The sequence below is a fragment of the Heloderma suspectum genome, chromosome 2, assembly GCF_057233095.1.
Source record: "Heloderma suspectum isolate Gila_16-S chromosome 2, 16-S_ref, whole genome shotgun sequence".
NCBI lineage: Eukaryota > Metazoa > Chordata > Lepidosauria > Squamata > Helodermatidae > Heloderma > Heloderma suspectum.
The window spans coordinates 400,579,280-400,591,050 of NC_139459.1; the positions used below are offsets into that span (position 1 = coordinate 400,579,280).

Below are 11,771 nucleotides of genomic sequence, written 5' to 3' on the forward strand. Positions count from 1 at the left end.
TCACGGGTGACTTAAAAAAAAAAAAAGCGCTATACGGCTAATGGCGGCCCCCATAGGGAGCCGCCATTCACGTTCCTTATTTGGTCGCTGTAGTCTACGTAAAGATTACGTAGACTACAGCGAAAATAAGGGCAACGCTATTTGCGTTGCCCTTATTTTCACCGTAGTCTACGTAATCTTTACGTAGACTACAGAGACCAAATAAGGAACGGGAATGGCGGCACCCTATGGGGGCCGCCATTATCCGTACGGGCTTTTTTTTTAAAGTCACCCGTGATAGGCTAAGTGACGATTTATGTAGCCTATCACAGCTGACTTTGCAGATCTAGCCGTGATAGGCTACGTTAATCGTCACGTAGCCTATCACGGGGGCGTTTTTTTTTCTTTTTTTAACTTTTTATTTCGCGGCCGGGCGAGGCGAGGCGCCTCCTCCCCGGCCTGAATTTCGGCCAGGCGAGGCGGGAAGCCTCCCCCCCAGCCTGAATTTCGGCCGGGCGAGGCGGGAAGCCTCCCCCCCCCGGCCTGAACTTCGTGGGGAGAGCAGCGAAGCGCCTCCCCTCCACCGCGAAAAGCTGCAAGATGAGGTAAGTGGCTTTCGTGCACCCCGACCATCGACCATGGTATCCTTCCGGATAGGTTGTCTGGGTTGGGAGTTGGAGGCACTGCACTACAGTGGTTCTGCTGCTACTTGGATGGCCGATTCCAGAAGGTGGTGCTGGGGGATTATTGCTCTGTGCCATGGCAATTGTGCCATGAGGTTCCACAGGGCTCTATTTTATCCCCCATGCTGTTTAACATCTACATGAAACTGCTGGGGGAGGTTATCTTGAGGTGTGGGCTGAGGTGCCATCAATATGCAGATAACACCCAGCTCTAACTCTCTTTTACATCAAAACCAGGTGAGGCAGTGGCTGTTCTGAATCAGTGCCTGGGCACGGTAATGGACTGGATGAGGGCCAATAAACTGAAGCTCAATCCAGACAAGACGGAGGTCCTGTTAGTGGGTGGTTCGTCTGCCCGGCTAGGTGATATTCAACCTGTTCTGGAGGGGCTTGCACTCCCCCTAAAGGATCAGGTTCATAGTTTGGGGGTGCTCTTGGATCCAGAACTGTCACTTGAGGCACAGGTGAACTCAGTGGCACGGAGCACTTTTTATCAGCTTAGGCTGGTATACCAACTACGCCCTTATCTGGACAGAGATAGCCTAGCTACAGTTATCCATGCTCTGATAACTTCTCGTCTGGATTACTGCAATGCGTCATATGTGGGGCTGCCTTTGAAAACGGTCTGGAACCTTTTGGAAGCTGGTCCAAAATAGGGCAGCAAGATTGTTAACAGGGACTGGCCTGTGAGCTCATATTACACCAGTACTTTTCCAGCTGCACTGGCTGCCAGTCCATTTCCGGGCCCAATTCAAAGTGCTGGTGTTAACAGTCAAAGCCCTTAACAGCTTGGGGCCAGGTTACCTGAAGGATCGCCTCCTCCCATATGTGCCTGCCCGGACCTTAAGATCTTCATCAGCGGCCCTTCTCCGTGAGCCCCTGCCAAAGGAAGTGAGGTGGGTGGTTACTAGGTGGAGGGCTTTTTCTGCTGTGGCACCCCGGCTCTGGAATGAGCTCCCTAGTGAGGTTCGCCTGGCGCCTACATTGTATTCCTTCCGGCACCAGGTGAAGACCTTTTTATTTTCCCAGGCATTTTAGCATTTTAGCTTTCTAAATTTTTAGCTTTGCTGTTTTAAATCTGTATTTTAATTTCCTGCACTACTGCTAGGTTTTATTGTGGTTGTATTGTTATATTGTGGTTTTAATGTTCTATATATTTTAAATTGTTTTATTGTGTGCTGTTTGGTTTTAATTTTTGTGAACCGCCCAGAGAGCTTCAGCTATTGGGTGGTATAGAAATGAAATAAATAAATAAATAAATAAATAAATGGAAAGATCCTCCTTGCAAGAGATGGGACAACTCCCTCCATCACAATGGCTGGCATCTATCCAATCATTATTAATGATTTTGGGAAAACAAATATTTGAGCTTTGATCTGAAATAAAATATAACATTCACCTCTTCCTTTCCTTGCCAGGTCAGTTATACTTTTATTTCTTATGTTCTGAATGATAAAGCTCAGTTCCCTTTTTTCTATCCAATGGTCCCCAAAGACCCAACCCAGTACCAGGGGATCGTCAAACTGCTCCTGCATTTCAGATGGACGTTGGTCGGTCTCATTGCTCCAGAAACCGATAATGGAGAGAGGTTCATGAGGACATTGATGGCTCAGCTCCTTGCAAATGGCATTTGTGTTGTTTACATGCTAAGCCTCCCAAGAATAGTTTTGGGCAATAAACAGATCCATTCTGCTTCATTTCACAATTCAGGACATGTCAGTGTTTTTATTTATGGTGCAGAGAATACATCCTTCTTAAATGGAATATACAGGATACAAAAGAACAGTGATTACTTCTTAAAACACAATGTAGCGAAAGTCTGGATCACAACAGCAGTGTGGGACTTCACCTTGCTTTTGGGAATGTATAGACCTCCTTCCCAGCCCATTCATGGTATATTTTCCTTCCTCATCCCACCCAAAAAAGAGACATACTTTGAAGATTTCTGGCCCTTCTTCTCTTTCGTCGATCAGTTCAGAAAAGAAGCATTCAGTTGTTCCTATTCAAAACATGCATTGTCTGTGAAAGGCTGGACCCGATGCACAGAGAAAGAGACCCTGGAAGCCCTGCCCCAAGAGGACATAGAGAGGATCCTGTCTCTAGACAGCTACATCATTTACAACACCATCCAGGCTGTGGCCCGTGCCTTGGATGCTGCTTATAGGTCCAGATCCAAGAGGATGGAAGGCGGCCGCATGCTGGGGGCTCAAAGGCTACAGCCATGGCAGGTATTCCCTTCTCCATCCCAGAGATCCCTGCTGAACATACATATCAATGGTACAATCCCAGAATCATGCCATTTGATTCTGAGCAGGAGAAAAAGGCCAATGTAGTAGCGAGGTGAAATGTTCCCAGTTTGGAATAGAGGAGGTTGTCATTGGTCTTATGAGCCCAGTGTTGTCCTCACCGATGGGCAGTGGTTCTTCATGTTTTCAGGCAGGAATTTGTTCCTTGGCTTACTTTAAGATGCTGGGAATTGAACTTGGGACATTCCGTGTGCAAAGCGTGTGCTCTACCACTGAGCTGCAGTACCCCCCCTTCAGCCCCTCCCAAGTGAGACATCTACGTTTCTGTTATCGAAGGATAGATTTGCACAGCCACTCCTGGGATCAAAGGACACAATGACACCACAGTGCAGTCCTATGTATATCTCCTCAGACATCCAATTAGAGATGTCTCATCAGTGGGACTCATTTTCATTTAAGAACATAAGATCCATGCTGGATCGGACCAAGGGTCCATTCTATTCATACAAAGGCCAGCTAGCTGTCAACCAGGAACCCACAAGCAGGACACGAGTGCAACCCTCCCACCCATGTTCCCCAGCAACTGGTGTTCAGAGGCTCACTGCCTCTGGTTCTGGAGGTAACACATAGCCATCAGGATTAGTAGCCATCAGCAGCCTCCTTCTCTAGGAATTTATCTAACCCCCTTCTAAAGCCACCCAAATTGGTGGCCATCGCTATGTCTTGTGGTAGCGAATTCCATAGTTTAACTATGCGTTGGTTGAAGAAGTCCTTCCTTTGACCTGTCCTGAATCTCCCACCAATCACCTTCATGGGATCACCCTGAGTTCTAGTATTATGTGAGAGGGAGAAAAAAGTCTCCCTGTCCACATTTTCCACACCATGCATAATTTTGTACAGCTTTAACTGTATACACAGTTAACTGTATAGTCACTTAAGTAGGGAATGCAGATTGTAAATGAAGAGTGATGTATCTGATTCTGCTGCGTATTGCATAACTGACAATGTTCTGCCTTTTAATGCTGCCAAAATGTACCCTGGGAATAGGGGTGCAAGAAACCCACTTACCTGGTCTCGCAGCTTTTCATGGTGGGGGGGAGGCGCTTCACTGCTCTCCCCCCAAAGTTCAGGCCGGGGGGGGAGGCTTCCCGCCTCACCCGGCCGAAATTCAGGCCGGGGAGGAGGTGCCTCGCCTCGCCCGGCAGCAAAATTAAAAGTTAAAAAAAAAAACGCCCCCGTGATAGGCTACGTGACGATTAACGTAGCCTATCACGGCTAGATCTGCAAAGTCAGCCATGACAGGCTACGTAAATCGTCACGTAGCCTATCACGGGTGACTTTGAAAAAAAAAAAGCGCGTACACAAATGGCGGCCCCCATAGGGAGCCACCATTCGTGTTCCTTATTTGGTCGCTGTAGTCTATGTAAATCTTTATGTAGACTACGGCGAAAATAAGGGCAACGCAAATAGCGTTGCCCTTATTTTTGCCGTAGTCTACGTAATCTTTACGTAGACTACAGAGACCAAATAAGGAACGGGAATGGCGGCTCCCTATGGGGGCTGCCATTATCCGTACGGGCTTTTTTTTTAAAGTCACCCGTGATAGGCTAAGTGACGATTTACGTAGCCTATCACGGCTGACTTTGCAAATCTAGCCATGATAGGCTACGTTAATCGTCACGTAGCCTATTACGGGGGCATTCTTTTTTTCTTTTATTGCAATGGCGGCGGCGGCAGCCGGTCGAAAGATCGGCTGCCGCCCCCGCCCCTGACGAAGACCTGCCGAACCTCTGGCCGGACCCGCCGCCGGGAGGGACATTCGGCAAAGGTAAGTCCCGTCCTGGGGTGGGTGCGGGGTGCGGGGGGGGCGGAGAATTTCTCCCCGAAACATGTTCGGGGGGCCGAACACATTGGCGCTCTGCCCCCCGAAGTTTCGGGGAGAAATTCTCCGCCATCCCTACCTATAGGTAGCTGGTTGGCAACTGTGTAAACAGAATGGTGGACTAGATGGACGCTTCGTCTGATCCAGCACAGCTCATCTGATTTTCTTCTCTTCTTATGTAATGAAACCATGTATCCTGAGAACATTAAGAAGACACTCAGAGTGTCTGGAAAAAGGCCTGAGTCACTGGAGATACAAGCCTGAAATCAACAGAACTGAGATAGAATGTGGATTCCTGTTGACTAAATATTGGTGTTTCCTCTCCCATTCTAGCTTCACCCTTTCCTGAGAAATCCTCAGTTTTACAATACTTCTATACTGGACGGAATGTATTTGGATGAGAACGGAGACCTGGCAGCTGACTTTGACATTGTGAACTGGATGGTGCTTCCCAATAGGTCCATCATTAGAGAGAAATTTGGGAGTCTAGAAAGACAGGGATCCCCAGGCTTAAAATTCACCATTAACCGGGATGCCATTGTGTGGCCTGACCGGCTCAACAAGGTGTGGAAAAGCATTTGTTTTATCTCGTTGTACCGACCATCTGCTAAGTCCTCATAACAGTAGTATACTCTAGGCAGAACCGCCTTTGAAGAATGCTTGGAAATGTCAGCTGGTTCACAAAAAGACTTCTGACGTCACCCTCCCTCAGCTCCATCTGTCTCCTCTTTGGGACAACTCTTCCCACACTCTACCCCTTCTAACTAGGGATGGACAGACCCATCTTCAGCTGGAGCACAGGGGAGCTCAACGAGCTGCCCCCCCCTGCTCACACATCCTGGACCCCCCCAGCTAGCCTCCCTGCTGGCCCTGCCTCCCTGCATCCCTGCCCCTCCTCTCTGGGCCAAGGACTCCAGCAGTCCAGCCCTTGAGCTTTATGCATACAACGGCTTGACTGCCGGAGTCCTTGGCATGGCACACCCCCAGTGCTCTATCCCTGGCCTCCTCCCGAGGAGGCCAGGGCGAAAGTGCTGGGGCGCTGCTGAGGCCTCTCCTGCTTGCGCTGGTTGTCAAGGGCTTCCTTGACAGCTGGCATAGGCAGGATGAGTCCTCCTCAGTGGTGCTGCCAGCCACTCACCAAACTCTGGGGCACTCGGCGGCCAGGTCATCAGCGCCCTAGGCTCAGCAAGCAGGGTCCGTGAGGCCGGATGGGGCGGGGGGAGTCAGTCAGACTCTACCCCCTCTTCAGGCTCCCACACCATCCCTGCTTATAACTCCTATTCCCATGACAGCTCTATATAGAAATAAATAAATAAATAAATAAAAATGTAGATGTAGCTTCATCAAACCCGAAGGCCCTATCTCCACACCCTATCGGTCTCTCTGTCTGCTCCTGCCTCTTATAACCTCCGTCTTCCCACACACACACAAGCCTCTCCCACCTTTCACTCACTCCCTGCCATGCAGTTAACCCTAAGGCACCGGGGTTCTATTTAGCACAGCAAGCCATGCAAAGATTAACACTGAATGCACGTGGCAAGCATTGTGATTGTGTGACACTGCCCTATACTGAGGGACACCATTCCTCCATCTAGCCCCGTATTGTCAACTCTCTTCAAGATTCCAGACATGAGGTTTTCCTGTCCTACCTGGAGATGCTGTGGATTGAACCTGGGACAGTAGTGTGACTTAGTATGAAATATTATATGAGCTGTAAGAACAAAGCCAGCAAGATACACAAAAGATCCATTTTCTACTTCCACCAGTAGGAACGAATAATGTGAAAAAGCTTCTTCTTCCTTGCCTCACCCAGATGCCACACGCCGGCACCAAGATGCCCCATAGAATGGTGGCTCTGGTCTGTGGTTCTGCTGTCCAGTCCCTGGAGTAGGAAGTGGTGAAGTGAAGAGAGGCATCATCAGACCATCACCCCATTTAGCCCGGTGCTGTCCGTGTCAACAAGCAGCACCATTTCAAGATCAGGACAGAGGTCTTTTCCCAGCTCACCTGCTCAGCTATCCGTCGAAAGGGCCGCCCTGAAACACACGCTTGGCAGTTCAATTATTTATTCATGTACTGTATATAGTGCGCTCAGAGTGCATGGCACTTTACACAGTACAAGAAGGCAGGCCCCTGCCCTGAGGAGATTACAATCTGAAATTAGACAAAGGGGAAACTGCAGAGGAAGGGGAGGCCCCACGGTGAACAGGTTTTTCATCTGCAAGCGCAAGTGAAACTTGCAGCTCGAGTTCCTGTTGGGTCCTTTCCACTTCCCTGTCTCTTGTCCATAGAGAAATTATCCCTGACACGTTCTCCTTGATGGTCCTTTTTTTCTGGGCTTAGCCCCTGCCTCATTCCAGATGTGTGGAAAGCTGTCGCCCCGGGTTCGTCAAGGTGGTTCAGGAAGGAAGGCCCGTTTGCTGCTATGCCTGTGCTCCCTGCGCAGAAGGGACCATCTCCACCCAGGAAGGTGGGTGACTCTGAAAGAAAATGCTGCCAGTGGGGAGAGAGCAAAAATCTAGGGATGTCAGAGAATTCTGCCACGGATCTCGGTGAGGCTGAATGCCAGTGCATTCGGCCCCCCAAACTCTGTGGCGGAACGGCCTGCCCCCCTGCCCCCCGCAGATCCCCCCTGGGACGAGACTGACCTGGGGCGGATCTTCCGGGCGGCGGTGGCTGCGGCGGCTGGTCTTCCGACTGGCTACCGCCGCCGCCATTTCCAGTGTTGGGGGAAAAAAAAAAAGACGTGATAGGCTACGTAAAGATTTACGTAGCCTGTCTTGGCTAGGTTAAAAAAAACCTGACGTAACAGGCTACGTTAATCTTTATGTAGCCTATCATGTCTGATTTAAAAACAAAACAAAACGCGCATACGCAAATGGCGGCGGCTACGGCCGCCGCCATTTGCGTTCCTTATTTTGGGCCGTCTTACTCTACGTAAATATTTATGTAGACTAAGACAGCGAAAATAAGGGGGAACACAAATAGTGTCCGCTACGTTATTTGTGTTCCCCTTATTTTCGCCGTCTTAGTCTACGTAAATATTTACGTAGACTAAGACAGGCCAAAATAAGGAACGCAAATGGCGGCAGCCGTAGCCACCGCCATTTGCGTACGCGCTTTTTTTTTTTTAAGTCAGAAGTGATAGGCTACGTAAAGATTCACGTAGCCTATCACGGCTGACTACAGGGACGCAAACAGTGGCGGCTACGTCCGCCGCCATTTGCGTCCCTGCTAGCCAGCGGCCGGATGTCCCGCTGCTGGCGGAGCCAGACGGCAGCTCCGTGGAATCCCCGCGGAGTGGAGCTGGCCGGCCAGGATTCTGGGGGGGAGGCGTGGAGCGCCTCCCCCCCCAGCGGAACCTGGTGGAGCCAGGTAAGGGCAATTTCGTACATCCCTACAAAAATCTCCCTGACATTTTCTGTGGGAGTTTTTAAAAGGCAGTTCACAGTTAGATCCTTTCTTGTTTTTGTTTTTGTTTTTGTTTCTTTTCTATTTTTCTATATTGAATTCAGTGGCTACTTGTTTTCTTTTTCAGGTTTCCTTTTTTTCTGTTGTTATGATTTCTAATGGATTACAGCTTAAATTAGGTCTATTGTTTGCTGTCCTTTAATTAATTTTAGAAATAAGGACATAAGGACAGCCATGCTGGATCAGACCACGGGTCCATCTAGTCCAGCATTCTGTTCACACAGTGGCCAACCAGCTGTCAACTGGGAACCCACAAGCAGGGCATAAGCGCAACAGCACCATCCCACCCATGTTCCCCAGAAACTGGTGTACGTAGACTCACTGCCTCTGGTACTGGAGGTACTGCATGTCCTCTTTGAATTAACATTTCACATACACATAGGGATGTACAGATTCCCCACCTACATTTCCAGTGGGGAATCCACTTGGGGGAGGGATCTGTTCATCCTCCCCCCAGAATCCTCTGGAGGGGTGCCACTCTGTGAGGATTCTGCAGAGCCACCCGGTTTGAGGGAGGCTTACCTGGACCCGTTCACCGCCAGGCCGATAGCCATTTTTCTTTAAAAAAATGGTGATCGGCAGGATGTGCCCTTAGACTTATATGCAAAATAGAGCCATGGATCTTGCATAGAAGTCCATGTGTCCATAGATCATTCCAGTCTTCCTGTCCCATTCCTGGCCAGCTATGCAGGGGCAGCAGCTTGACAAGACTCTTGACTCTTGATTCATGGCTCTATTTTGCGTATAAGTCTATGGGCACATCCTGCTGATCGCCATTTTTTTAAGCAAAACAGCAAACAGTGTGGAGGCGAATGAGTCCGGTTACAGCCTCAAGCTGAGTGCTATTCCAGACAGAAACCTCCTGGGGCGGAGGTAAGTGAAGCCATCCCGTTGCAGATTCCGAAGGCTGGATTCCAAAGAATCCAGCCTCATTTCAATCTGCGGAGGATTTCTCTGACATCCCTACACACACACACACACGCACGCACGCACACACACGCACGCACACACACGCACACACACACACACACGCACACACACGTATGATGGAATGTAAAAGAAAACAGATTATTCTGTATTGGGTTTCCTCAAAACCAAACATGTCCACTCCCAATGAACATTCTCCTCTTCTTGCTACTCATCACCTGCAACATATTGTCAGTTTCTGACCTCTCCCCTACAAGTTTCCTCCTCTTGGATGTCTAAAGTAGATGTTACTCTTGTTCTTTGCAGATGCAGAATATTGCACCAACTGTCCAGAAGATCAGCATCCAAACAAGGACCAAGATCAATGTATCCCAAAGGATATTAGCTTCCTCTCCTATGAAGAAACGTTGGGGATCATACTAATGTCCTTTGCCCTATTCTTGTCTTTAAGCACAGGCTTTGTATTAGCAATATTCATTAAATTCTTAGAAACACCAATAGTCAAAGCCAACAACCGGGACCTCTCCTATATTCTCCTCATCTCTCTCTTGCTTTCCTTCTTGTCCTCCTTCCTCTTCATTGGCCAGCCAAGGAAAGCAACCTGCCTCCTCCGACAAACTACATTCAACATCATCTTTTCAGTGGCTGTGTCTTCTCTGTTGGCCAAAACAATCACTGTGGTGCTGGCCTTCCTGGCCACAAAGCCAGGGAATACAGTGAGGAACTTGCTGGGGAAGAGTTTGGCCAACTCTATTGTCATTTCCTGTTCCAGTGTCCAACTTGTCATCTGCACAATTTGGATGGGAATTTCTCCCCCATTCCCCTATTTTGACATGCACTCCCTACCTAGGGAGATGATCCTGCAATGCAATGAAGGGTCTGTCACCATGTTCTATAGTGCCCTTGGCTACATGGGACTTCTGGCTGCCATCTGCTTCACAGTGGCTTTCTTAGCCAGGAAGCTGCCTGGGGCCTTCAATGAAGCCAAGCTGATCACCTTCAGCATGCTGGTCTTCTGCAGTGTTTGGGTCTCCTTTGTGCCCACCTATCTGAGCACGAAGGGGAAATACATGGTAGCCGTGCAGGTCTTCTCCATTTTGGCCTCCAATGCTGGGCTTCTGGGCTGCATCTTTCTCCCCAAGTGCTACATTATTGTACTGAGGCCTGATCTGAATACAAAGGAGCATCTAACAACAAAAAACAAAGATGGCATTTGACTGTTATTGAATTCTTTCATAGGTGTGTATCAGGCATTTGCTTCCTCACACCATGGTTTCAGATGATATGCTATTCTTCTTCTTCAGGCAGACATTCAGCTCTGGCTACTTTGCTGGTTCTTGACACTGATTGATGGTTGTATACTTCTAATCTAACAATGCTGTGCAGTTCTTGTCCGCCTTGCCCTCCAGCGCTGGGCTACAGGGTGTATCTTTCTTCCCAAGTGCTTCATTATCATACTGAGGCCTGATCTGAATGCAAAGGATCACCTCATGACAAAAAACAGAAGCATAGAATTGATTAATATTTTACCAAACACTGTGATATTCTTCTGCTTTTGAACTGGTATTCTACGTTTTTCAAAAGTTGATTCATTCCAACCTCAGAAAAACATGGGATGATTACACGTTTGTTTGGTTTTTGCTGTAAGATCCTGCAAACCATGGTTTTTGGTTTTAACTGTCTTACTCTGGCTTCTTATGCTCTTTGTTCTTCACTTGTTTTGAGATTGTATCAATGTAAAAGCCCTAAGGGGACTTTTTCATGAATGAATGTTGGTATAAACAGTTTTTATAAACAAACAAACACATAAATAAATAAATTTGAATAATATGTAAACATATCTTAGAAGCAACTCTGGTGATCATGACTGAACTGTGTACATTTTGCTCTTGCTCTTTTGGAGGCTGCAAGATGTCAAACTTGGCCACTCAGAAATCACTGATCTTGAGGACTGGGACATCAGTCAATTGACTAGACAAATATTCTCAGTTGGCCAGCATGGTCTGATATTGTCAAATATTCCTTGAAGCGAAGAATGCCCTTTTCTGGGTGGCAGCCTCCCTTTTTCACGGTACCAGGGGGTCATCAGATGACACTAGAGGAGTGAGAGATGGAACACTTTAATATTCCCCAGCCTTGCAGATGTACATCTATGTATGTATGTATGTATGAATGTATGACATTTCTATACCACCCAATAACTGATGCTCTCTGAGCAGTTCAAAACAATTGCAACCATAAAATTAGGTATGGCGGAGAATTCCGCCACAGACTCCAGTGAGGCTGGATTCTAAAGTATCCGGCCCCCAAGAGTCCGTGGCGGAATGGCCTCCCGCCCCCCTGCCACCCCGCGCAATCCCCCCAGGATGGACTTACCTGGTGGCGGATGTGGCGGTGGCGGTGGTGGTGGCTCCAGCAGCGGATGAAGCAGCGGCGGCTCCAGCCGCTGTGGGGCTTCTGCAGCCGCAAACGGCAGCCGTCGTAGCAGCAGCCATTTGCATCCCTATGCTAGCCCATGATAGGCTACGTAAATATTTACGTAGCCTATCATGGGCTACTGTAGGGATGCAAATGGCGTCCCCT

The 11,771-nt window shown here is 48.5% G+C and overlaps 1 protein-coding gene across 1 annotated transcript; it reads left to right on the forward strand.

Annotated features, from left to right (window-relative positions):
• The first annotated feature begins 4,608 nt into the window (after positions 1-4,608).
• LOC146356631 (vomeronasal type-2 receptor 26-like) lies at positions 4,609-11,037 on the forward strand. The gene is made up of 4 exons (XM_084832643.1): positions 4,609-4,736; positions 5,124-5,354; positions 7,134-7,260; positions 9,495-11,037. Exons 2-4 carry the CDS (start codon positions 5,178-5,180, stop codon positions 10,403-10,405), a joined length of 1,215 nt encoding a protein of 404 aa, XP_084688769.1. The 5' UTR covers positions 4,609-4,736; positions 5,124-5,177; the 3' UTR covers positions 10,406-11,037.
• The last annotated feature ends 734 nt before the right edge of the window (positions 11,038-11,771 follow it).

Bases quoted from the DNA above. Each gene is read 5' to 3' on its own strand.
- LOC146356631 (XM_084832643.1), top strand. From the start codon at position 5,178: ATGTATTTGGATGAGAACGGAGACCTGGCAGCTGACTTTGACATTGTG. The intron at 5,355-7,133 runs GTGTGGAAAAGC...TTCTGGGCTTAG, and splicing joins GGCCTGACCGGCTCAACAAG to CCCCTGCCTCATTCCAGATG. The intron at 7,261-9,494 runs GTGGGTGACTCT...TGTTCTTTGCAG, and splicing joins GACCATCTCCACCCAGGAAG to ATGCAGAATATTGCACCAAC.